Source organism: Ceratotherium simum, chromosome 18 (assembly GCF_057802395.1).
Source record: "Ceratotherium simum simum isolate JZ-2026a chromosome 18, ASM5780239v1, whole genome shotgun sequence".
Classification (NCBI taxonomy): domain Eukaryota; kingdom Metazoa; phylum Chordata; class Mammalia; order Perissodactyla; family Rhinocerotidae; genus Ceratotherium; species Ceratotherium simum.
In genome coordinates this window covers 291,926-317,919 of record NC_141917.1, presented here as the reverse complement: position 1 = coordinate 317,919, position 25,994 = coordinate 291,926, and the positions used below count along the sequence as shown (strand labels likewise).

Genomic DNA, 25,994 nt, shown 5'->3' with positions numbered 1-25,994 from the left:
AAGTTTTCATTTCCCCACAGAACTTGAGACTCTTTTATTACGCAGTAGAGTTTCAGAAGTGTTTACACCTTGCAGAGTGAGGGAAGACCCAGAGGTGAATGAGGACAACCACCACGAGGCATTTCACACCAGAACCCTGCCTCACAAGGACAGAATGAGGAAGCCACAAGAACCACGCCACCAGAGTGCTTGTTCTTCAAGAAGCCGTGTGCTCGGCACCGCAAGGGGCAGGCACGCAGGACCGAGACGTCTCTTGTGGGCCTGTGGGTCACTCTGGCTGTCATATGTTTCCAGGGTGGGATAATGAGGGCAGAATCACACACAGGCTGGAAACCAACAGTCTACTTGAGGAGCTTCGCCACATTCAGACTGGGAACCACGATCTCCTTGAAGATGGGCACGTAGTTGGGATTCACCTGTGTAGGGCCCTGCTCCAGTGACTCGATGATCGTCTGCTTCATGTCCCGGCTGGCGTCCCCTCGCAAAGCCAGCAGCGCGCCGATGTGGTCATCTCTGGGGGATGGGGAGAGACGTCAGGGTTATGTCAGGGGTGCACCTGCAGCTGCTCACCCCCATGGCCGACACTGAGGGCCCCAAAATGGGGTCAATGGCTGTGGATGAAAGGCAAGTCACCCTCATCATGCCAGAGGGAGAGAAGCCTGAGTTTTCATCTTACTGTGGTCTTTTCCTTCAATCTAAAATTACAAAGATTTTTGTTTTTGTTTTTGTTTTTTGCTGAGAAAGATTCACCCTGAGCTAACATCTGTGGCAATCTTCCTCTATTTTGTATGTGGGTTGCTGCCATGGCATGGCCGCTACCAAGTGGTGTAGGTCCGCATCCTGCAACCGAACCCAGGCTGCCAAAGCAGAGTGCGCCAAACTTAACCACTAGGCCACGGGGCTGGCCCCCTACAATTGCAAAGTTTTTAAACTTTTCCAAAATGTAGCCTTTTCTAAATATTTGTTTAGTAGACTGCCTAACCAGAGTGGGAGGGCTTCGGAGAGCACTCAGGACTGCTGGTTCTTCCCACTTCATGCAGGCCCAGAGCAATGGCAGAGAGGAGCTGCCAGGCTGAGGTGGCAGGTGTCCATGGTGGGTTCACAAAGGCTAGCAGGGGCCTGAAGCGAGCACCACGGGCAGGCCCCTTCCCTCACACAGGAGAGGCGGTGTCCTGGCCCTGTGTGGAACAGGGGGTCCCTTCTTGGAACCCACTACAAACATAGCACAAGACAAGCTTCCTAAACCCACTCTGCCAGCCACCTTCCCACCCAGACCATAGAGTGTGGTGATGCAGCCCCCCAACCCTGCCCCCACCCACTCTGACACTTAGGAAGTATGTGAATTGCGGCCTGGTGGGAGGGCATACAAGACACCGGTGTGTCCGACATAGTTCTCAGAAGCCCATTCTGCTCGCGGCTGTCTACACCACTCGTCGTCACAAGAGCCCAGACCTGCTGCATCATCACCCCCACAGGGCTCACGCCTAACACCCAGGACCCTCCAATTCCCAGTGACCCCAGGAATGACCCTGCTGCTGCTCCACGGGTTCCAGCTGAAGCAGAACACCATTACCTGAGGTCTGGGTATTTGCTGACCAGAGTCGAGACTTCCAAGTAGAGCAGAGAAGGGTCTGTTAGCTTGATAACTTCTGCAATCGCTATGATAGTATCACAGTACCCATCTGCATCTTCACCAAACCCCTAGGAGACAGGATGCAGTGGTGATGAGCAGCACGCACACCACTCTCTGTCAAGCCCTCTCTCTGGCCAAGGCCACCTGGCTGGCAAGCCCAGCTCCTTCCTTTCACATCAACACCTCAAGATTCATTCCCACAGTGGGGGCTGTTTTGTGTGAGCACTCGGCATTGAGACGGAGTGGGGAGAGTCTGGGGGCGGAGCACCCAATTTTAAGTCAATCCAGCATCTGAGGAGGAGAACCCCAGCACTCTCACAAGGGTCGGGGACCCATGAGCGTCAGGTCTGGCTATGCGCTGCCGCCAGAAGCTATCACCCTGAGTGCAAGTGCCCCCAACCACAAGGTCACACAGATCTGCGTGCAAATCCTATTTACAAAAAAAAGAATCAACTGGTTACTTGGTTCCTGACATGAGTGATCCTGATGGACTAGCCTAAAAAGTCCTTGAGGTGGAAACCGAAAAATAAGCACAGAACGACCTTATTAACCACTGTTAACTCTGAGATGACGTGGTGGCAGCAGCACTCACAGAGGCCAGCTTGCGGAACAGGAAGCGGAGCTGCTCAGCCTCCCTGACCATCCTCTCGGCGCCCTCCTTGCGCTCCTCAGCGCTCCGGAACGAGATGCGCTTCTGCATGACGGCCCGCAGGTACTCCACTACCACACGCCGGTGTGCCTCGGCCGTCATTCTCTGGAAGAGCAAACGAGCAGACATGAAGGCTTTAACACGAATCTAGGTCAACGCACAAAGAGGTCAGAGCACGTTCCTCCCATCCCTCATCAATACAAACAGCAGGATTTTAAAGTAAATATGTTGGGCTGGCCCCGTGTCTTAGCAGTTAAGTGCGTGCGCTCCGCTACTGGTGGCCCAGGTTCGGATCCCGCGCGCACACCAATGCACCGCTTCTCCGGCCATGCCGAGGCTGCGTCCCACGTACAGCAACTAGAAAGATGTGCAACCATGACGTACAACTATCTACTGGGGCTTTGGGGAAAAAAAAGGAGGAGGATTGGCAATAGATGTTAGCTCAGAACCGGTCTTCCTCAGCAAAAAGAGGAGGATTAACATGGATGTTAGCTCAGGGCTGATCTTCCTCACAAAAAAATAAATAAATAAAAAATAAATATGTTAAGTTAAATACGCATTTTTATTAAGAATTTTATTATGAATTTTATTTAGAAAATCATGACAGCATTCACTATCTCTCCTTAGAGTCAATGGTGAAAGGAACGCTGGAACAGACATACCTGCAGCACGGGCAAACGCGCCAGCAAGAAGCCGTGCAGAGTGGGCGCCCAATGGAACGGACTGCACCGTAGCTGCTTACGCACCATTCTAGAAAGCAAACAGAATAAAGCACCCCAAACAGGACGCTTGCTTGCAGCCTCATCTGACATGTCATTCATGGAGGGATGCCACTGCAGAACGGCTTCTGCGCAGCACCTGCTCCCCTGGGGCCTGATCAGGGGCTCACAGCCACTCTGGGTGATTCGGGCCTACTTCTCCTCGATCTGCCCTGACCTGTGTGCGTCTCTGAGCATTTCACCCCAAGGACGGAGTGTGGGTTCAGTGGGGGAACTGGGGACCCGGCCCTCACAAACCCAGGCCCACAGGACTGACGTGTGTGAAGCACACACATCGTGCCTTGTTCACAGAATGTTGTTTAACTACCAGTCTCTGGAGATGGTGTGATAGGAGCTTCAGAGGAAAGAGGAACCTCGAGTCCGTACATGTGGGGGAGTTTCACAGAAGGCCATGTTCTCTCCACCACACATGGAGACACATGGAGACTTCGGTTCCTGCCAGAGCCCACCCTCAGCGGGAGATGGGCACCAGGCAGTCGGCTCGCATCAGAGCCCTGAGACCAAACAACAGAAGCTGTGTCTACCTGGGGAGGCCGGGAGGCTCCACTCCCTGTGCCAAAGTGAGGGGCGCCCCCAAGGGCCACAAACAAGACAAAGCGAGATGGCATCCAGGAGCCACATGGAGTCGAGGGTGGGGTCTAAGGGATGTGTGCTGCTCCAACAGGGCCCAGCTCTTGGGAGAGCAAACATTCTCTCTTCAGGCACACACACTCCCAATCGCACCAGTGACGAGCCACCAAGACTGGGGTCGGCTGAGACAACAAGCCCCTGGCCGGAGGACTTCACACACAGGCTCGTCAGGCACCATTAAATCGACATACAAAATGTTTAAATAAATAAAAGGTGTCACCAAAAACTGCAAAACAAGAAACTCAAAATTGGCCAGAGATGGCCCCACCAACCTCTAACCACGAGAGGCTTCCCAACAGCCGTGAAAGGACAGATTAGTTAAGTGCATCTGCAAGTACCACTTTTTTTTTTTTTTTTGAGTTTGCCCCCAAATACCCCAGCTCCTTTGACTGCTATCTACAGTGGCCAAAAAGTATCACTTTTAATAGCAGAGTCAGAAGAATTTCCTTTAAAACCAGGAATTAGACAGGAATGCCCACTGTGCTGGTGTCCTAGCCAGTGCAGAAGACAAGGAGACAGAAGAGGTGTAACGGCCAGAAGGGAAAACACACAAAGTCATTGTTCACCATGGAACCAGTGTCTACACAGAGACCTGGAAAGACCTGGAGACAAATCCTAGGAACAATCAGAAGGTTCTACAAAGTGTCTGGATGTTGAGGTCAACCTATCAAAACCACTCACATTTCTATAAACCAGAAACAAACAGCTAGAAAGCCTGATTAAGTAACGGCTTCGACAACAAGAACAGCAAAAACTACATCAGGCGGAGAGAATACATCTGAGGAAAGATGCCCAGGCCCTTGACGAGGAGACGGCGGCATTTATGGTGAGACTCGAGAAGACACAGACTGCCGAGTGACACAGGGCTCTGTGCACGTGGTCCCTTCATTCTCCCGTCTGCAATGCAGCTCCCGGGTTCTCAGGGGCCTCTCCCGGAGTGGAGAAAGGCCGGCAGCCCACAGTATGTCCTAGGCGGGGATCTGGTGAGGGAACCACCATTTCTCCCCGGTCCTCTCATCAGAGCCACGGCGACTGTCCCCATCCGCCATTCAAGGGGTCCCCACCACCCGCAGGTTCCAGGTCTGCAGCCATGTGTCAGTGTGGGTTTAGTGGGGCGTCGGAAGGCAGTCAAGTTTGATGTGTAGTGCCAACTTTCACTCAGAAACCCCATCACCTCCACCTCTACCTTATCTTTCTTTTTTTGAGGAAGATCAGCTTTGAGATAACATCCATGTCAATCCTTTTTTTTTTTTTTTTTTGCTGAGGAAGACTGGCCCTGAGCTAACATCTAGTGCCAATCCACCTCCTTTTTCTCCCCCTTTTCTCCCCAAAGCCCCAGGAGATAGTTGTACGTCATAGTTGCACATCCTTCTAGTTGCTGTTAAGTGGGACACCGCCTCAGCATGGCTGGACAAGCGGTGCGTCGGCGCGCGCCCAGGATTCGAACCCAGGCCGCCAGTAGCGGAGCGCATGCACTTAACCGCTAAGCCACGGGGCTGGCCCCCACCTCTATCTTATCTTTAGACACGACGTCTCCTACCTGCCTTGGGTTAATAAAACTACCCATGAAGTTCCATTCACAGAAGAACTAACTTGACACTGAATTCTACACAAGATGCCAGACGGGCTCCAGTATGCAGGTGAGCTCACACGACACGACTAGGCCCCCTATTCTTACCTTTTTATACGGCTTCTTAATTTTGGCAAAATCGTTGAAATAGTCTTCCACGGTGACACAGATGATGTCTACAGCATTTGATCCCAACAGCCACTTCTTTGTCATCAGCTCACTGAGATGTTGCTGAAAAGCAGAGACCACAGAAAACATTACCTGGACACTGTCTCCACTTCAGGTGCATCAGGAGGGAGGTGCTGCAGAGCCTAGTTTGTTACGTCTGACTGATGTTCTGACCATGATAGCAACAGAGAGTCACGTAAAAACTCTACTGTACATAATCTGCAAATTCCTACTTTCACTATATGAGACTTATACTATAGGTGACTTCTGTGATGAGCTGGTGTTAGATATGTAGGTATCTGTGCGTACACACTTTACCTTTAATGACTACATATACTTATTATATGGTCATTCTGCAATTTATTTACCCAGTTCTGATAGACGTTTAAAATTTCTCACATTTTGCAATTATAAAGAATGCTGCAGTGATTCTGTATATTTCTGCAGATGAAATTCCTAAAAAGTGGAACTGCTGGGTCAAAAAGTATGCAGACTAAAACATTGATAACTGTTTCCTAACTGCCCTCCAAACACTACACCAGTTCTACACAGAACACGAGGGAGCGTTTCTTTCCTCATGCCCTCAACAGCACAGATGGGAATCAATGTTTTCAACCCCTGCCATCCTGCTAAGCAACAAATAATATTTAATTTGTTTTCCTTTGAAGAAGATGAGTAAGATTGGGCATTTTGTTTCATATTTAGGACATTTGTAATCCTTTTTCTGTGAAATGGTTATTCATGCCCTTTGTCTACTTTTCTATTATACTGTCTCTTTTAATATTCTGAAATAATTCCAAAAGCATATCTTTGTCTTCTAAACCATTTTAAGAAAGTCACAGACGTCGGGAAATGATCCCACCAATCTTCCCAGGAGGTCCTTCCCAGCAGGACCCGAGATGATCATGGTTTCATCTTCTAAACATATTCTGGTTTCTGCTAATATATCTATACAATGCTGAATCACCTTTGTATTTCTGAAATAAATGTTACTTGTTCATGGTGTGTTATGCCTTCGATATGATGCTAAACACATTTTGTTAATGACTTTGTTTTGTATCTTTATTCAAAACTGAGACTGGTCTATGAGATGTGTGCAAGTACACGTGTTCTCAATTTAGTTTTAGGATCAAGAATTTGCTAATGAATATACTCAGATCTCTTTCTACGTATTTGTTTCCATTTTGTAATCCACTAAGCACTTCAGCCTCTTTAATATTTACTGGGAGTCCCTATTCAATTGTGTATCAGAAAGACCCAAAATCCGGGCCTGCATCATACAAAGCCACCACATCACAGAAAAGCACCAGCGCTTGAACCGTGACTGGAGACAAATGCAAGTGTATGGCTCACATGGTGTACAGTTCACAGTGTGTGACCCGGAGGGTGGAACAGAAACAGCGTTTTTTTTGTTTTTTTTTTTTGTGTGTGAGGAGATCAGCCCTGTGCTAACATCCACCAATCCTCCTCTTTTTTTTGCTGAGGAAGACGGCCCTGGGCTAACATCCGTGCCCATCTTCCTCCACTTTATATGGGACGCTGCCACAGCATGGCTTGCCAGCAGTGCGTCGGTGCGTGCCCGGGATGTGAACCAGCGAACCCCGGGCCGCCGCAGCGGAGCGCGCGCACTTAACCGCTTGCACCACCGGGCCGGCCCCCAGAAACAGCGTTTTCAGCCCAGAAAATGAGAGGAAGAAAGAGCCAGCTCACCTCCAGGTCCAGGAAGACCTCCTCCAGCAGGCTACCGCAGCCCTCCTTCGCAATGGTGTCCAGAATCCCATCCATGCTTGGCTGGCTCAGAGATATGCCTTCTTCCACTTCATTTTTTAAATACTTCCTTTTTAAACTGACTATGGATTCTCTGCAAGGAAACGGTAAAGGCTCAGTGAGGCAGCTGAGTGTCCTTACCCCATCTTTCTCTCGAGGCTGAGTTCCATTTTCCGTAAGGATCACTCACTTAAAGGTCTGGCAGTTGTTGATGATGGCAATCATGTACTGGACGTAGCAGTGTGGGTGCTGCCGGTTTCTCAGATGCTCTTCTTTATACAGTTGAGCTTCATCTTTGTATCTATGAACACACAGCCCACGTCAAGAGCATTACTAAAGGAGAACCTGGCAGGGTTCCAAACACCACACTGACATCATGCCTAATAAATTTCACATCACTAACACTTGACCATATGAGTCTTTAAAAACCAAATATTTGTTTTGGATGATCTATACTAATAGAGGAACAGAGAAGTTGACCATTTAAAAAAGATTATTAAAAATTAATTTCATATCAGGCTTTAAAATATGGTTCAGTATTCTGATTATACAAACAATTCCGAAATATTTGATTGAAGTAATTGGGAAAGTATTATCCTATTGTATCAGACATGTAATTTGCCTAAAAACTCATACTAGTGTTGGGAACGTTATCAAATCTGTCTAAAACTTTCCCTGAAGAACTCAAATTAAAAATAAATTAGACTCTTTAGATGTTAAGAAAGCAAACAACTGAGACAGCTACATTATTTTTGAACTTACCATGAGGATTCTCAAACATATACGGGACTAGAAGAATAGCACAACACGCTGTGTATATTTTTAATAGATCTTAAGAAAGAAGCAAACTGAAAATTGGCAATTAAAGAGAAATTAAGCATTTCTATCCAAAGTGTGGTCCAGGTGATCAAAGAGCTGAGGTTGATGGGGAAAACTTCCTCTTTACCGAAGATTCCCACCTCATTCCTATTGACTCAGGCCACGACTCCTAGAAGGACGGCCCAGGGGGACTCTAAGTGAGGGGCCCAGCATCGGCACCCACCAGAGCAGGACAGAGGAACACGCATCTCCTGACGTGCTACAACGTGGAGTACATACACACACCACCTAAGCAGAGTTCTTGCAAAACAATAAATAAATAAAGAGGAATCCCACAAGCCTTTAGAGCCAACTTGTGCTTGGTGGGCAGACGAAAGTCTGAGGACAGGCTGGAGGATCTGTGTCTCCACAGCCAGTGGCTTGACGGGGGGAGGGGGCGGGGCCTGCTCCACTGTCCAGAGACCCAAGACCCAAAAAGACCATATGCGATGCAGGTCTCCTGCTAACCCATGTGAATACATAACATGGGTTATGAGACTACTGGGAAAACGCAATACAAACTTGGTGTCAGAAGATCCCATGGAATGATTGTTAATGTTTGCGTGGGCCGAAGGTACTGTAGCTAAGGTAGAGCATGTAGGCATGAAATCCATCATGTCTGGGATTTGCTTTCAGCAGAAGGGGGCAGGGGTGGCTTTAAATGGACAGCTTTTGAAACTGGTCGACTGAGGGGTAAACAGTTTTTTATGCCATTCTCTATACTTCCGTATAGGTTTGAAAATCTTCTTCAGGAACAATTCAAAGGGAGGGAGGCATCCTGGAGACAAGGTCCCCGAGCCCCCTGTCGAGGGCCGGCTCTGCTGTGGCACCCTCTCACAGTGGTAGGAATGTGGAGTGACCACCGGGGCTGGAGCTACCCTCCCTGGCCCCCAGGAAAGAAAACAGGAAGGACAACGTCCCAAGGAGAAGCTCTAACCCCAGTGCTGATCACACTGCGAAGGGCTTGGTGGCAGGTCGGGTCTGGGATCTCAGGGGACAGTGTAATCCACTCAAAGGAAGATAAGGAGAAAAGGCCTGTTTCTAAATAACAAAGGTAACTACAGCGAATCCAGGCTTAAGTTCTTTTTTAATAGCAAGTATCTTAGGATCAACAAATTTTTGCTTTTAATTTTTAAAAACATATACTTTCTAAAATAGGACACTGGCAGAAATACATACCTACTTAAGAAAGAATTCATTTGCTGAAGACACAAAACTAGTACCTTTGTTTTCAAATCTTCACTTATCTGAGCAGCAACTTGAAGATTCTGTTCAAACATCTAAAAATTGGAGAACTTATGAATTCTGATATAAACATAAAAGTGCAGCTTTCCCATTATATCAACCCCATTTGCTAAGTGGTAGTTAGGATAGTCCAAATTCAAAGAAAAAAATGAAACCACTTGAAAAATAACAAAGCTGGTTAAACAAATAAACCACTTTCTCGTTGGGTAAAAAACCCAAGTGAATCGTTCCCTAATTTCCTGCCATCAGGTTGATCTCCACAAAGGGGGAAAAGTGGACTCACACCGAGTGACAGGCAGAAGGGGCCCTGGAGGGCGGTATGGCAGGGGTCACATGGGTGCAGGGGCTGGGCTGTTATTTGTGATATGGATTTCTTAAGAAGTGGATACACACTGCAGCTGAGGGGAGCCAGACTTGGAAGGACCAAGCAGGGCCAGCAGACAGAGCTCACCCGAAGTCCTTGTCGTCAACCTCAGAGGTTCCAAAATAAAGGACTCATCTGTCTCTAACTGATGGTATCACCCAGAGAGACACCCACCAGTGCTCACTTCTGCCCAGCTGGAGGCCAAGCCCTGCGTCAGAAGGCAGAGTCCCACACGAACATTCTGACAAGACTCAGCCCTCCTACCAGCAGCAACGTTACTCAAAGGAAGAAAATTCGACGGGCCAGAAGGAAAAAGAGGAAGGAAACTGGAGGACACCAGCAAGTGTCCAGGCACTAAAAAGTAAATTAACTATAAGAATGCATGATTATCGTTCAAGTCTAAAGGACTCTTCTCAAAACCCATCAGGTTAGACTCAGTTATGTGGCAGTTATGAAGACAAATCTTGGCCATTAACAATATCAGGAAACATCAAACAAGCAAACTCAAATTTGAGCGTCACACACAAATAACATATAATTAGGTTCTAGTTCAAATCCACAAAGATTAGGAAAACCAAAGTGACCCTAGGCAAAACTACTCGGCAAGAAGACAAAGAGAGAGAGAAGGACCTGAGGCGCGAGGCAGGGTTCTGTCTTTACTAAGAGGCACTTTGTGTTCCTTTGTACAACCCGGGGACCCTATTAATGACCCATTAGTGACCCAGGAACCCACAGATGGTACCTGGAAGACAATGGCGGGGAGCGTCGTCTGGTAGTATCCGTCTTGGTCGGCTTCAGGCTCGGTCTCTTTCATCCAGTCTTTCTTGTCTGTTTCTAGTGCTTTCCGCAGCCAGGCAATGATGTTTGACTGAGGCAAGTTTAGCATCACAGACGAAGGAAGGAAAGAACAGGACCCTCTGAGTCAAGCCAAATGGCCTCTCTTCAGTGGTGCAGCTGCAGAAACCTAATACAGCACCCTGGGAATCCCTGCTCCCAAAGAGACACCAGAGAGCCTGTCCCATGAGCCACATCCATGGTAGGCGGTGCCCTCGGCAGCCTCTACTGACAACCTTTTGGGCAATCATCACACTGGAGGACAGGCTGGGCTAGTAAGAAGCACTGGGAAGACCGAGGCCGACACGCCTCTAGCAGGCCCGTCCACGAAAGACCAGGCACCACTGCAGTCACCTCAGGGGCACAGAGCCCCTGCCTACTTCCTGGGCATGGGCCTCAGCACCTCAGTCAGAACGCTGTCCCATGAAGCAAACCCTGACCTCATCTTACCCTAAGACTGCCTGGGGGCCACTGGACAGCATTTGGTCCTCTAACTGCCACCCTCCCACTCCCAGGCTCAGTGCCACGAGGCTGGCAGGTGCCACTGCACATCAGCAGGACATCCTACCAGGCTGCACATCAGCAGGACATCCTACCAGGAAGAGGACAGGCTCACTCCTCAAGCCAGAGGAGACGTCCACTTTTGCAGAATGGACACCCCAGACAATCTCCAGACCCAGGGCCAGAGATTGGGCCACTCTCCCCATCTAACTGGCAAATGTACATTTCAAGACCCAATTTCCCAGAAACAGAGCCTGTGCGTCCTTAGGAAGCCAACGCCAAGACAGGTTTCTCGCCCGCCTTCTTTTGCCCACTGGCATCAGTTACAGCCCAACTCAGAGAGACCCAACAGAGCCATCTGTACACTGGATTCAACCTGTTTCAGGACCACACGCTGCTCTACTCACAGTGAGAGTTGACATGTATGTGTCCAGTAGCTCAGAGACCACGTCCGGAGAAAGTAAAGGCTCCAGGGCACTGACGTCCACTTCTGGGGCCAGCTCCACGTTCCCCATCATCTCTGTGCTACAGGGAAAAACAGGAGTGAGAAACACTAATTACTAGGGAAATACACAGAGAAAATTCTCAGGTAAGCGTTGCTATTTCTTTTGACACACAAATGCCCAACCACCCTTAACTGCTGGGCCAGGGAGTGGGAGAGGGGCCTTGAGGAGAGGGCTGGGCGAGGGGCCGAGGCATGCTGGCTCTGCGGCCACCTAAGGCACCTCAATCCCGGCCCTGGACTACTATGCCCATGTCATGGGGTGCTGGAGGTTCCACCCAGGAAAGAAGCCCCATGAGGGTAAGATCCGTTCTATCCACAGCACCTTGTGGGGATGACCAGGGCCTAGTACACAGGAGGTGCTAAATAGACAAGTTCTATTACACAGGGGAATAATAAACCTGTGCTGTTGTTTAGAAACAGAAGCTGCTGAAGTTAACGTTGCTAATCCCTGCGGGAGGACAGGCCTAGAGCAGAGAACAGGACACTCATAGTGACACACGAGTCAGCAAGGAAAAGTGGCACTGTATTCAGTGCTCTGTGCTGAAGAAAGCAGGGATTTGGACGTTTCAGAAAAAAGTTCTCAAAAAACAGGTAATACCTGGGTATATGGTTGGGTTCTTAAAAGTCCAAAGTTCAACTGTTGGGAAAATTCATATGCCTTATGCTGCAATCCCTAAATATGTGTTTAGAATGACAATACTGAATATTAATAGTCCACCATTGATAAGAAATCCAAGGTCTTTTGAGTAAAAAAGTACTTCATAAAATTCTGCAAATATTAAGACTATTTACTTAACCTAGATTCTTTTCACCCCAAGAACATGAATTCAGCATGAAAATGTTTCTAGTATTGAAGCAGTTCAACTTTCCCCATGAAAAGCCCAATGTGATAGAACATGATGAGCAACATGAAGCTATCAAAGAATTCCCAAGGACAGAAAAATGTCTACAATGTGATGAGTGAAAAACAAAATCAAGACACAAAACTGTGCATGGCATACAAACGCACATCCCAGTCTGGTCGCCAGAGCACGGGTGAGGGCCCAGCACATGGATATGAATCCTGCCTCCCACTCGCTGGCCATGTGAACTTGGGCACGTCACCCCCTGTGCTTCAGTCTCCTCATGTACCAAATAGAGATGATCATTACAGTGCTTTCCCCATGGGGTAACATGTAAGTAGAGGCCTGCACAGTCAAGGCACAGAATGAGTGATCTCGACAACTGCTGACTCACGGGCTGAGTGAGGGCAACACACAGAAGGCCCAGGCCTAGCACAGTGAGCAGTGTGGTTCCCAAAGCGCCAGCCACAACGATCATCATTATCCAGGGGTGATGAGATATCCCTTTCTCTTTATATTTTTCTGCATTGAAATGTACACATCTCTACTATAAGCAATTACCAAAAAACAAACAAAACACAAACAAAAAAATTCCAAAATCCTACTGCTAAAATAAGAGGTTTAATTAATTTCTACACACTAGCAAAAAGATAGGCTAAAAAAAAACTAGAACACAGTACTTAATACTATTATTTTCTATTCACAAAACCATGCAAAATTAAAATGTGTTTTCCTCTCAGCCAGCTAATCTTAAAGAATTTCAGGATACCCCACCATCACCTTGTTTTTGAAACCCTACCTCAAACTTACACATGCACGAAGCAGTTCATGTCCCTTCTGTGAAGTGACAAAACCTCAAGACTGAAACGCAAAAAGGACACCTGATTTTCTAGCATAGTAGCGAGAAGAAGAAACACAACCTGGGGTAGTTAGAAGTGGCAGGAGTGAGTTGGTGTCTCCTCAGCAGCCATGTGACTGTGCAGGTCATGGGAACTCCTGTGCCCACATGTCCTCACCTGTCCAAGGTGGTGAAACTACCTGATCACAGTCTCACCGTGAGGAGGAAGCAGGTTAGTGTCTGGTGAACACTCAGCACCACAGAAGAGCCCAACGCTAAACTAACTGCCCAATACGGACTGGACATCAAGGGCAGAGGCACCACCCAAACGCAAGAGCATTCATAAACCAGAGGCTGGGCCCTAACTTCAAAGATAAGCCCCCACAGATGGACCGGAAAGGAGACTTTCATCAACCAGAAAACAATGCCTGTGGGTGCCCAGCACCTGCCCGGAGCAAAAGGGCTCCGTAGCTCTTTAGAAACTGTTTGTTGGTATGTTTTTATACGCAGTTTCTATGTAAAAGAAAACACAAGACATAAAGTTGGAGTTACCTCGTGTAGGTGTTTAAGACCCATGTTAACAGGCTCACGATCTCATTTGCTTCTAGGTCTTCCGATGCGAGCTCCTGCATCCGTGTGCTCAAGGCCTGGTGGTACATGTTCAGGAGGTTTCTGAAAATCTCATAATGGGGAGGAAAACACTGAACCATCAGGTTTTTGGCAACAATGAGGTCATCCAGGACATACTTCCTTATGATTTCTAGGTGGCGGACAAGCCACATCTTGTCAGACTCCCTGGTGTCTGCCTGTGTGCCCTCTATTCTAGTAGTCACAGTTCTGTCCAAGATGGCAAACATTTTCTCCTTCCAATTCTTGGGCCGCCCAGGAGGAACAAAGCCAGTTTGCTTTTTCCGGTCAAGTATGCGTCTGTCAATTTTTTCTTCCCTTTCAATGATCCTGACAACTGAGACCAGCAAGGTGGGGTCACGGCGGACAGTGACCAGCGACCTCTGCAGCACCATCCACAGCTGCTTGGCCAGCTCATCAGAGAGCCCCTGCGTGCTCCCGAAGTAGCCGTGGATGAGGGTCATGTCGCGAGTGTTCCCGCTATCCATGCGGTACTGCTCGTACATCAGCCCGTCCCGGGAGCACTCCAGGTCCATCAGCTTCCGGTGGGTCTGCAGAAGCTCCCCTTGTTCTATGAGGTCCTGGGTCTCCCTCACAATCTCGGGCACTAGGGAAAAAGACACAAGATGGCAATGTAAAAAAAACCACACAAAAAGCTCTGCAGAATTCTGGGAAGACGGCAGAGGAGGAAGCACCAGGAATCTTTCTCCCACCTGGAGGACCACTGCAGTGACAGATCTGAGTAACTATTTTGGAACTCAGGTGTCTACTAAAGGCTTGCAACTTCCAGGGAAGGCTTGGACAGCAAATTGCAGTTAATTTTCCTCAATTCCAGCTCCTGGTACTGCAGCAGATACCCATCCCCACCCCTAGCCCCAGCCACGCCTAACATGTTTCCTGGAGCATCTTGCATACAGCTGTAGGAGCCAGGGTGAGCAAAAAGGACCCTGTCCTCCAAATATCGGGAATCTGTGCTCCAACTGCTGACTGCTGCTTCTGTGCACAGAGGTGCAAACACAGAGGCAGTGCCATTGTTGTTGCACCCTCCGTCCCCATTGTTGTGAGCCCCTCTCCCTCCAGCTGGGGTGACTTCCTAGGGATTTAAAGGGCCGGTGCCTAGATGTTAAAGAGTAGGACATTCAGGGGCCGGCGTGGTGGCGCAAGTGGTTAAGTGCGTGCGCTCCGCTGTGGCAATCCGGGGTTCACCGGTTCGGATCCCAGGCGCGCACTGACGCGCTGCTTGGCAAGCCATGCTATGGCGGCGTCCCAAATAAAGTGGAGGAAGATGGGCACGGATGTTAGCCCAGGGCCAGTCTTCCTCAGCAAAAGAAAAGGAGGATTGGCAGATGTTAGCATAGGGCTGATCTTCCTCACAAAAAAAAAAAAAAAAAAAGACTAGGACATTCAAAAGCAACCTAATATACAGGAAAATTTAGAAAGTGACTGCCCATGGCCAGGGAGAGGCACAAGCTCAGAGAAGACCCAAGAAGACCTGAAGTTTACATCTCAGCCTGATCCTCAGCACAGAGACAGCCTACATCAATCAAAAAAAACAAAACAATAAACAAAAATCAGCACACCCTGGGGAAGAGGAGACTCTAAGTTCCAGAGTTACCACATTATTAGATTCAAATCTCCAGTGTTCAACAAAAAAGTCACAAGGCATACAAAGACATAGGAAAGTATGGAGACTCAAAGTAAAAAATAACAGAAACAACATTGGGGGATACCATTTGCTGTACATAATTTGCAATACAGAAACATTTGGAGGACATCAACAGAAACCATCCCTGAGTAACAATAGATGGTACAACTACTAGACAAAGACTTTAAAACAAGTCTTAAATATGCTTAAGAACTAAAGGAAGATGTGGAGAAAGTCAAGAAAACAATACATGAACAAAATGGAAATATCAATGAAGAGAAAAAAACCAAAAAGAAACCAAAAAATTATGGAGCTGAAAAGTACAATAACTGAAATGAAAAATTTACTTCAGGGATTCAAAGGCAGATTTGAGCAAGCAGAAGAAAGAATCAACAAACTTGAAGATAGGACAATGGAAATTATCAAAACTGAGGAACAGAAAGAAAAAGACTAAGAAAAGTGAACAGAGCCTGAGGGACCTGTGGGACACCGTCAAGCAGACCAACATGCACACTGTGGGAGTCCCAGAAGAAGAAAAGAAAGAAAAAGGGGAGAGAGATGGTTTGAATAATGGTTGAAAATACTAAATTTGATGAAAGACATGAATATAAACATCCAAAAGCTCAATAAACTCCAAGCAGGAAAAACTCAGAGAGACCCACACTAAGACACATTATAATCAAACTGTTGAAAGCCAAAGACAGACAGAGAATCTCGAAAGCAGCAAGGGAGAAGCAATTTGTCACATACAAGGGATCTTTAGTAACATCATCAGCAGATTTCTCATCACAAACTTTGGAGGACAGAAGGCAGGGCTGGGATATTCAAAGCACTAAAAGAAAAAAAAACTGTCACCCAAGAATCCTGTATCTGGCAAACTGTCCTCCAAAAGTGAAGGAGAAATGAAGACGTTCCCAGATAAACAAAAGCTGAAGAGTCCGTTACGACTAGACACGACCTACAAGAAATGCTCAAGGGTGTCCTGCAGTGAAGTGAAAGGACATGAGACAGTTCCTCCAAGCCGTATGGAGAAATTAAGATCTCAATAAAGGTAAATATATGAGCAAGTGTAAAAGCTAGTATTATTCTAACGTTGGTTTGTAGCTCTACTTTTTGCTCTACATATTTTAAGAGACAAATACATTTACAATAAAAAATTAATAGTCCAAAGCTAGTATTACTATAACTTTGGTTTATAATTCCACATTACGTTTTCTAAATAGTTTGAAAGACTAACGCATAAAAAAAAAAAAAAGAAAAACTAGTCTATGTTTTTGGTCACACAATGTATAAGGATGTAATTTTGTGACACCAACAACCAAAAGGGGTGGGGACAGAGTTGTAAAAGAGCAGAGTTTTGTGTGTTATTGAAGTTAAGATGATATAAATTCAAATTAGAGTGTAATAACTTTAGGATGTCAAATGTAATCCCCATGGAAACTATAAAGAAAATAGCTATAGACTATACACAAAAGGAAATGAGAAAGGAAGTAAAATGTTTCACTATCAAAAAACCAACTAAACACAAAAGAAGTCAGTAATGCAGACAACGACAGGACAAAAAAGCATATGGAAAACAAATGGGAAAATGACAAAATTAAGTCTCTTCTTATCAGTAATTACTGTAAATGTAAGTAGATTAAATTATCCAATCAAAGACAAAGATTGGCAGAATGGATAAAAACACAGGATCCAATATATGCTGTATACAGGAGATTCACTTTAGATCCAAAGACACAAATAGATTGAAAGTGAAAGAATGGAAAAAGATATTCCACGTAAATAGTAACCAAAAGAGAGTAGGGTGGTTATACTAATCAGACAAAATAGACTTTAAATCAAAAAAGTTTACAAGAGACAAAAAAGGAATTATATATTAATAAAAGATTTGGGCCAGCCCCGTGGCTTAGCGGTTAAGTGCACGCACTCCGCTGCTGGCGGCCCGGGTTCGGATCCTGGGCGCGCACCAACGCACCACTTCTCTGGCCGTGCTGAGGCCGCGTCCCACGTACAGCGACTGGAGGGATGTGCAGCTATGACATACAACTATCTACTAGGGCTTTGGGGGAAAAAATAAAGAAACAAAAATTTAAATAAATAAATAAAAGATTCAATACAGCAAGAAGATATAACAGTTATAAACATTTACACACCTGGATATGACAGTTATAAACATTTACACACCTGATGACAGACTATCAAAATATATGAAGCAAAAATTAACAGAATTGGAAAAATAAACAGTTCTATCATAATAGTTAGAGACTTTAACATGCCACTCACAATAATAGACAGAACAATCAGACAGAAGATAAGTAAGGAAATAGAGGATTTCAACATCACAATGAACGAACTGGATCTAACAGGCACATACAGAACACTCCACCCAACAACCAGAGACCACATGTTCTTCTCAAGTGCACATGGGACATTTTCCAGGGTAGACCATATGTTAGGCCACAAATTAAGTCTCAGATTTAAAAAGACAGATATTACACAAAGTATTCTCTCTGACCACAATGAAGTTAGAAACTGGTAACAGAAGGAAAATTGGAAAAATTTCAAAATTGTGGAAATTGAACAACACACTTCTAAACAACCAATGGATCAAACAACTCACAAGGGAAATTAGAAAGTACTTAGAGATGAATGAAAACAAACATACAAAATACCAAAACTTACGGGATGCAAGAAAAGCACTGCTTAGGGAGAAGTGTATAGCTATAAACGCTGACATTAAAAAAAGATTTCAGGGGCCAGCACAGTGGCATAGCAGTTAAGCTCTCGCACTCTGCTTAGGCGGCCCAGGGTTCACAGGTCCGGATCCCGGGCACGGACCTACACATCGCTTATCAAGCCATGCTGTGGCAGGCATCACACATATAAAGTAGAGGAAGATGGGCAGGGATGTTAGCCCAGGGCCAATCTTCCTCAGCAAAAAGAGGAGGACTGGCAACAGATGTTAGCTCAGGGCTAATCTTCTTCACAAAAAAAAGAAGGTTTCAGGGGCCAGCCCTTTGGCATAGTAGTTAAGTTTGGCACATTCCTCTTCCGCAGCCCAAGCTGGCAGGTTCGGATCCCAGGCAAGGACCTACACCTTCTCGTCAGCCACGCTGAGGTGATGACCCACATACACAGTAGAGGAAGACTGGCACAGATGTTAGCTCAGGGCTAATCTTCCTTAGCAAAAAAAAAAAAAAAAAAAAAAAGGAAAAGATTTCAAATCAATGACCTAACTTTACAATTTAAGGAACTAGAAAAAGAACAAGCTAAACCCAAAGCTAGCAGAAGGAAAGAAATCATAAAGATTAGAACAAAAACAAATGAAACAGAGAATTAAAAAAAATAGAGAAAATCAACAAAACCAAAAGGTGGTTCTTTGAAAAGATCAACAATTGACAAATCTTTGGCTAGATGGACTAAGAAAAAGAGAAAAGACTCAAACACCAAAATCAGAAATGAAAGTGGGGACATTAATACCAATTCTATAGAAATAAAAAAGATTATAAGAGAGTACTATGAACAACTACACACCAACAAACTGGATAAGTTAGATGAAGCAGCAAATTCCTAGAAACACAAAACCCATCCAAGACTAAATCATGAAGAAACAGACAATCTGAATAGACTTATAACTAGTAAGGGGCTGGGGGGGAAGGGGGAACAGGGAGTTACCATTTAATAGGTGTTGAGTTTCAGGGTCTTTTTCTTTCAGTTTTATTGCAATATAATTGACATAGAGTTTCAGTTTTGCAAGACGAAAAGAGTTCTGGAGATGGATGGTGGTGACTGTAGCCAAACAATATGAAAGTACTTAATACCACAGAGTTGTACACTTAAAAATGGTCAAGATGGTAAATTTTATATTAGGTGTATTCTACATTAAAAAGGGGGGAGGGGGAAGGCTGTGTGCACAGCACTACTGAATCACAAGCAATGAGAAAAGTCTGAAGTGAGCCAAACAAGCACAACACCCTCCCAGTAAAAATCTACTCCTGGGGCTGGCCCCATGGTGTAGTGGTTAAGTTCACGTGCTCCGCTTCGGTGGCCCGGGGTTTGCAGGTTCGGATCCTGGGCGTGGACCTACCCACCACTCATCAAGCCACGCTGTGGCAGCGTCCCACATACAAAATAGAGGAAGACTGACAGGGATGTTAGTTCAGCAACAATCTTCCTCAAAGAGAGGAAGATTGGGAACAGATGTTAGCTCAGGGCCAATCTTCCTCACAAAAAAAAAAGAAAAAAAACTACTCCCCACAAACACAGGCATACATTGTAGCCTCATTTGTCCATCAAGGGAAGAAAATTACTTTCAACTTCTGTGGATGAGCTGTTTCTAGCAAAGTAACTTTTTGGTCATTTGGCACTAGCTTTACAAGACTGGAAGGAAATGTTGCCAGTCAACAGGAAAATGTAAGAGGAGAGAAATTAACTAGGAAGGCAGTGGCTGAGTGTCATGAAGGAGATTCTGGCATGGAGACTTTGTTCCAATTTCAAGCAATCAACAGTTACCAAGAGGAGCTGCTTCCTGAGTACCCACTGTGGAGTCGGCAGTGCTGTGCCATTCACAGGGGGACACAGCTCTAAGTGCCCAAGAAGATGAGCATGCAGAGCAATGGTGCCAGGGACTCAGCAACGCTGCTGTCAGACACAGGCATAAGATGAGTCCAGAGGAATCAGGGTTGAACAGGACACAGGTCATCAAGTGCGATGTGGCAGGAGCAAGGCCACCCACGCTGTGGATTCACAGTGGTGGGTGGATGGGAGGAAATGTGCCAGATTACACTCAGGGGTTAAGCCGAGTTTGGGGAAGGAAAAAAGAACTCATTGAAACCAGACACAGGATAAAGGAAGGGAAGTGGTTAGCCCATTGCGAGGCTTCTTGCTGGGATGCTGGTGACCCTAACAGAGGCGAGGGGATGAGCAACGGATGGGCTCTGTGGGGCAGACGAGGAGCTCTCCACACAGTACTGAGTGTGAGGAGGCTGTGCTGAACCCTGCCCAGGTGGCTGACACTGTTCCCGAATAGGCTGTGGAGCATCTTCCTTCACATCTGATTCTAGTCACAACTGGGACTCCAGAGCATGCCCGGCTCCTGGCCTCCCTGCCTCTGCCCACCCCTCCCCTGTCCCGTGCACACCATTCCTCCACCTAGGAACTGCTGCTCTCCTTAATCACCTCTCCCTCTGGGAACTGCTCCCTCTCTGTCCCATCCACAGAGCTGCTGCTCTCACAGACCACATGCTCCTTTCAGGTGTGTGGTGCATCTTTCTTCTTCTGCACGTGGCAGGGTCCAAGCTGGTCTACTGATTTAATAGCCACACTGCAGCTGAGGGAATGAAGCGCACACAGTGTTTGTTCATTTACCCATTTTGTGCCTCTGTCCTGACAAACACAGATGCAAGCATTCTACTAGCCTTGACTTGGTCAACTGATGATCTCCATCCATGTTCAAAGCAGAAGCTAACTGTTCTGTCTACAGAGGCAAGTCTACAAAAAATACTGCACAAAAGCTGGAACCGCCTCTGTGTCACCCACAGAGCCAGGAAAACATGTGCCAAGTCGTGGGGTGAGCATCGGCAGTGGCCCCGCCTGGCTACCTGAGAAGATGTTCTTGAGGTTCTCCACGGCTGCAGCGAGCTGGCTGTGTCGCACAACAGCATCCTTCACGTCCTTGAGGCTCTCGATGGTGTTGATGCTCTGCCTCCAGTCTTTGCTGACGTCAGCCAGTGACCGCTGGATGTCTCTAACATCATTCAGTGCATTGTGGAGCTGGCTCAGGCCCGTGCGCACCCCATCCAACTGCGACTGGATTGCGGCCTAAGGGAGACACCATGCAGCTGAACAAAGCTGGGACAGCCACAAACAAATCTTTTCCAGGAGGTTCAAATGCAGAAAAGAGACATTTCAGTAGCAGGGAACGGTCAATACCCAAAGAAAAGAGAAGAAAACTCAACAAGGATTTTATTGATTCACAAGGTAACTTTTTCTTTGCTGCCTTGGAACAGAACAACAATGCCTTTTAAAGGTTTGTTGAGAAAACCTCACAATTCTCCTTTATCCAACTCCTCAGCCTGAAGACGCTGGACATCACCATTGGTATGCCTCGGGTCCCGTGGCCACTCTTTAAACAGTATCTTTAGAAAGACTCCATGCAGGATCTTCCAGGTGTCCTAATAGGCCTTATCTAGGTGGAGAAAATTGTCAGGACTTGCCCATCAGCTTTAGGGGTCTCCTGCCATTCAGCCAGAATCAGACTCAGCTCAAAGACAGCCCCACTGCACAGAACTGGTACCTCTGAGATTCAGACTCTGCAGGTCCACCGAAATGCCATCCAGCAAGCTGTACAGCCAGAAGGGAGACGGCATGAAGGAGTAGCAGCAGATGGACGGAGAAGGGAAGGGAAAGACCAGATAGCACAATCGAAGCCAGAATACTTTTCACCCATGAGTCTCAGATTGGTTTAGAAATAATTTACAATGATTGTAACAGACCACACAAGGCTTCTAAGTCACTATTGATAATCGTGAATTAATCTCACAAGTTGCTAGAACAGATTAAAATTCTAACTAAAAATGTATCAGGTCCAAACTATTTTTTAAATTAATATGAAACTGCTGTTTCACATTAGTCCAACAGGTCTTTGGATGCTTCATTGGTACAAATGAATGATCCTCATCCTGTCTCATCAAGCCTGCCATTACCTGGATGGTAACAATGTTTTCAAGTGGAGAGGTGACCTCATTGCCATATCAGTGTGAGAATTAACCTTCCCCAAAGGCATTCTCTTAAATCCCCAAGACCTTTCTGCTGCCTGTCAACTACAGCAGGCTACAGCTTTAACATTTTTATAACTACACTGAATGTGTGTATTTCAATAAAACCTCACCTCTTTGTATGAATTAAGTTGAAAGCCAATCCATATCACAAAATACCATGAAAAAGAATAATTTTCTTTCTTACCTCACTCTCACACATTCTTTTGTGTGTGTGTGTGTGTGAGGAAGATCAGCCCTGAGCTAACATCCATGCTAATCCTCCTCTTTTTCTGCTGAGGAATACTGGCTCTGAGCTAACATCTATACCAATCCTCCTCCTTTTTTTTTTCCCCCAAAGCCCCAGTAGTGTACGTCATAGTTGCACATCCTTCTAGTTGCTGTATGTGGGACGCGGCCTCAGCACGGCCGGAGAAGCAGTGCGTCGGTGCGCGCCCGGGATCCGAACCCAGGCCGCCAGTAGCGGAGTGCGCACACTTAACTGCTAAGCCACGAGGCCAGGCCACTCTTACAAGTTCTTAATAAACATGTCTAGGTCTGCTCCCCCTTCCTTCCCCAGGGCCAGCACAATGCCTGGTACATGGTCAGCCTGCTAGAGTGTGTGCTAGAATGACCTAAACAAAATGCTCTCTGGTGGCACTCTGTAGAAAAGCTTATAACAAATTAGAATAGCTGTTGTTCTTTTAGCATTGTTTAAAAAGCTAACAGACACTTCCAGACGCTTAAAGCAGTTGTTCCTTTGGTATTTTCAATATTCCTGCAGTTTTCTCTGTAGATCTACTGATTGCTAATACATTGTTGCAAGGAATGAACTAAGTAAAGGTAATGTTGAATGAACTAAGTAAAGGTAACGTTCTGCTCTGCCTCTTTCCACATCATCACTAAGTCTAATTTAGCAAAATTATAATGATGACGTTAAGCAGGAATCTGAAACTCAAGATAAATGGCTTAATCCTGTATGGAAGTGAAGCAGGTGCCTATGGCCTCTCTGGTCTCGTACCTTCAATCTGGCCTCCACGGAGGCCTTCTTCCGGGCCTCTCTTCTGCGATACTGCTCCACTTTGTCCAGCTGGTCAGGGCGCTGAAGCATCCCAGCAACCCTTTGGACCGCTGTTGCAACAGCCTCCCGGTCCGTCTCCTTCATGGTTAAAGAGCAGGCAGAATCTCCACACCTGTCATACTAGAGGTATCCTGTGTGCATGGGGGGACGGGGAACAGGAGATGTGTTAGGAAGGTAGAAATATCAGGTACAAAACTTACCCCCCTCAACAGTCAGTTGCACATGAGGGAGCTAGAAAGACAGTATTTGAAATCATTAATCCAGTAAACCTGAAAGTTGAACTAGCATTATGAAATATTTTAATTTATTAATAGGAAAGACAAGCCTTCAGAATGCAAATATGAAGAAAGTTTTACCTTTAAGTGGGGTAGGGGCGCTTACAGGTAGAAGACATGAACATAAGGAGGATGTCTCTATAAGAACCCCAGACCACTCATCATATCAGATGTCAGTCTTCAAGGCACTTCTCTCCCCCAGACAGGGCCAATTTCTCATTTCCGGAGCCCGCACACCACCACCCCTTGGCCACAATGGTGGCTGGGGGACGGAGGGGGCGGGGGCAGCTGCGCCAGGCCGCCTCAGTGAGGACATGGAGGCACAAGGACAGCACACACCTCACCTCCCCCAGCGTAAGTCCCTGCACACATCCTATGATTCCCCCGCAAAATCACTCCTGTCTGTAGCATCCAAAATTCCATTTCCTACTATTTAACAGACTAGGAAACAAAGGTGAGAGGGCAGAGGCACAGGTCCTCCTTTACTCGGATACCAAGCACACCTGCCTTCAGTCCCAGCTCCACCAACATCCTAGTCACGAAGCTGGGATACTTGGTGAGTGTCCGGTGAAGGAGAGGATTCCATAAACATTCGCCCCTTGACTCAGCTATTACACTGCCATTTCCATTCACGTGTTCCGTACACAACTTCTCAGAGACAGGAGAAAGACCCACCCTCTCCCCACATCTTCATTCCCCATCCCACACGCTGGCAGACAAATGTGGAAATTCAAGGATTCCCGTGAAGGGCTGTGTGTTAAATAATTTCTCCGTCTGCACATGAACGCCTCCCCACTTCTCTTTCCAGTGGAACTACACTGCAAGCACCCTCTGTCCCCTCTACTTTTTCTGACAGGAAATCAAGTTTACCAACGCAGAAAATCTGAATGGGACAGAGAAACACAAAGATGCCAGATAACCGGCCTTAAATCCCGCCCTGAGGCCCTGTTCGCTCCGGGTTTTCTCTCGCATTTGTTGAGCTGACATCCACTGCACGCAGAACTGCGTATTTGTCAGCTTTTGTTTTCTGGTTTCGCTGTGACACGTGATCAGCATTTCCATGACACTAAACCTGCACAATTTTCGTTACGGGGCGGGACAGTCACGCAAGAACGGGCATCAGCGGGTCGCAGGCGCGCACCGCAGGCCTTGGCCGCTTTTCAGGGCTGGGGTCACGAGGACACGTCGTTTCTGGGGGTCGGCGGCGCCCACGGAAAGCTCTCTAGAGAACGGCGCTCGGATCGGACAGTCACCTACCGAGACGGGACGACGGACCAGGGGCGAGGCGGACGGCGCGGCCGTCCACGAGGAGGCAGGACCCCCTGCGGCCCAGCGCGCCGACACCCGGCTGCCCGGCTGTGCCCCCGCCCCCTGCCCGCTGTGCCGCCCCCTCCCCCCACCCCAGGGGCTGTGCCCTCAACCCCCGCTGTGCCGTCCCGCCTCCCGGGGCCTCACTCCGCGCCACGCCCGCCGGAGCCCGGGGAGGGGAAGCCCACTGTCCAGGGGCCCGCGCCCTCCCCCCGCCCAGAGCCACCTCACCGTCCGCGGTCGCCACCGCCACCCGGCGCCCGACCGGAAATAGGCGGTCCCCAAGCACTTCCGCTTCCGGAGGCGCGACCGGAAGCGTGGGGGGGCTGGGCAGTCGGGGCGGAGGCGGCGGGGCTTCGCTGCCCATGGGCCACCCCCCGGGGGGGGAGGGCGGGACCGTCAGGAAGCGGTCACAGCCCGGGCGGCCCCCTCAGGAGGGGGACCGTCACGACGGGGTCCCTGACCGGGGGCAGCTCCCTCAGGAGCGGGACCGTCACGACGGGGTCGCCACCCAGGGGCCACCCCCTCAGGAGAGGGACCGTCAGGACGGGGGTCGCTGCCCTCGGGCGCTCCCTCAGGAAGGGAACCGTCAGGACGGGTTCCCTTCCCAGGGGCCGCCCCCTCAGGAAGGGGACCGTCGGGATGGGGTCCCTGGCCAGGGGCTGCTCCGTCAGGACGGGGGTCCCTGCCCAAGAGCCGCTCCCTCAGGAGGGGGACCGTCAGGACAGGGTCCCTGCCCTCAGCTGCTCCCTCAGGAGGGGGACCGTCAGGAGGGGGTCCCTGACCAGGGGCTGCTCCCTCAGGAGGGAGACTGTCATGATGGGGTCGCTGCCCTTGGGCACTCCCTCAGGACGGGGACAGTCACGACAGGGTCACTGCCCATGGCAGGGAGGAGGTGGACGCTGGGATTTGGGGGTCCCTGCCTGACCCAGCAACTCTCATTCCCACCCTTCCCGTCCTCCCCGCTAGGTGTCCCCAGGCCGAGCCCTGTGTGCACCTGCTGTTCCCTCTCCTGGACCGCCATTCCGGGGACTCCCCCTCACGGTGCTGGGTCTGCCCCACTGTCCTGACCCCTGTGTGAGGGAGGCCTGTGCTGCCCCATGCTCCACCTCTGTGTTTT

General features: G+C 47.9%; 1 protein-coding gene across 3 annotated transcripts; it reads right to left on the bottom strand.

The window, feature by feature from the left end:
* On the bottom strand, nucleotides 1-25,157 carry EXOC3 (exocyst complex component 3). Of its 3 annotated transcripts, none has more exons than XM_004440027.3 (13): nucleotides 25,106-25,157; nucleotides 23,232-23,422; nucleotides 21,056-21,275; nucleotides 13,736-14,417; nucleotides 11,406-11,523; nucleotides 10,406-10,531; nucleotides 9,234-9,334; nucleotides 7,387-7,497; nucleotides 7,140-7,290; nucleotides 5,370-5,492; nucleotides 2,226-2,387; nucleotides 1,574-1,701; nucleotides 1-513 (listed from the first exon to the last, which is right to left on the bottom strand). In XM_004440027.3, the coding sequence occupies exons 2-13, from the start codon at nucleotides 23,373-23,375 to the stop codon at nucleotides 342-344; spliced, it is 2,238 nt and encodes a 745-aa protein (XP_004440084.1). In that variant the 5' UTR covers nucleotides 23,376-23,422; nucleotides 25,106-25,157; the 3' UTR covers nucleotides 1-341. The 3 variants fall into 3 exon arrangements, with proteins under 3 accessions (XP_004440084.1, XP_087299201.1, XP_087299202.1); XM_087443075.1 differs by lacking the exon at nucleotides 25,106-25,157 and adding an exon at nucleotides 23,648-24,798; XM_087443076.1 differs by lacking the exons at nucleotides 21,056-21,275; nucleotides 25,106-25,157 and having other exon boundaries at nucleotides 23,232-23,370.
* Between the last annotated feature and the right edge of the window lie 837 nt (nucleotides 25,158-25,994).

Excerpts from the sequence above, each read along its gene's own strand:
- EXOC3 (XM_004440027.3), bottom strand. The coding sequence starts at position 23,375 with ATGAAGGAGACGGACCGGGAGGCTGTTGCAACAGCGGTCCAAAGGGTT. Across the intron at positions 21,276-23,231 it reads CCGTGGAGGCCAGATTGAAG|GCCGCAATCCAGTCGCAGTT; the intron begins GTACGAGACCAG and ends TGTCTCCCTTAG. Across the intron at positions 7,291-7,386 it reads AACAACTGCCAGACCTTTAA|AGAATCCATAGTCAGTTTAA; the intron begins GTGAGTGATCCT and ends GTTTCCTTGCAG.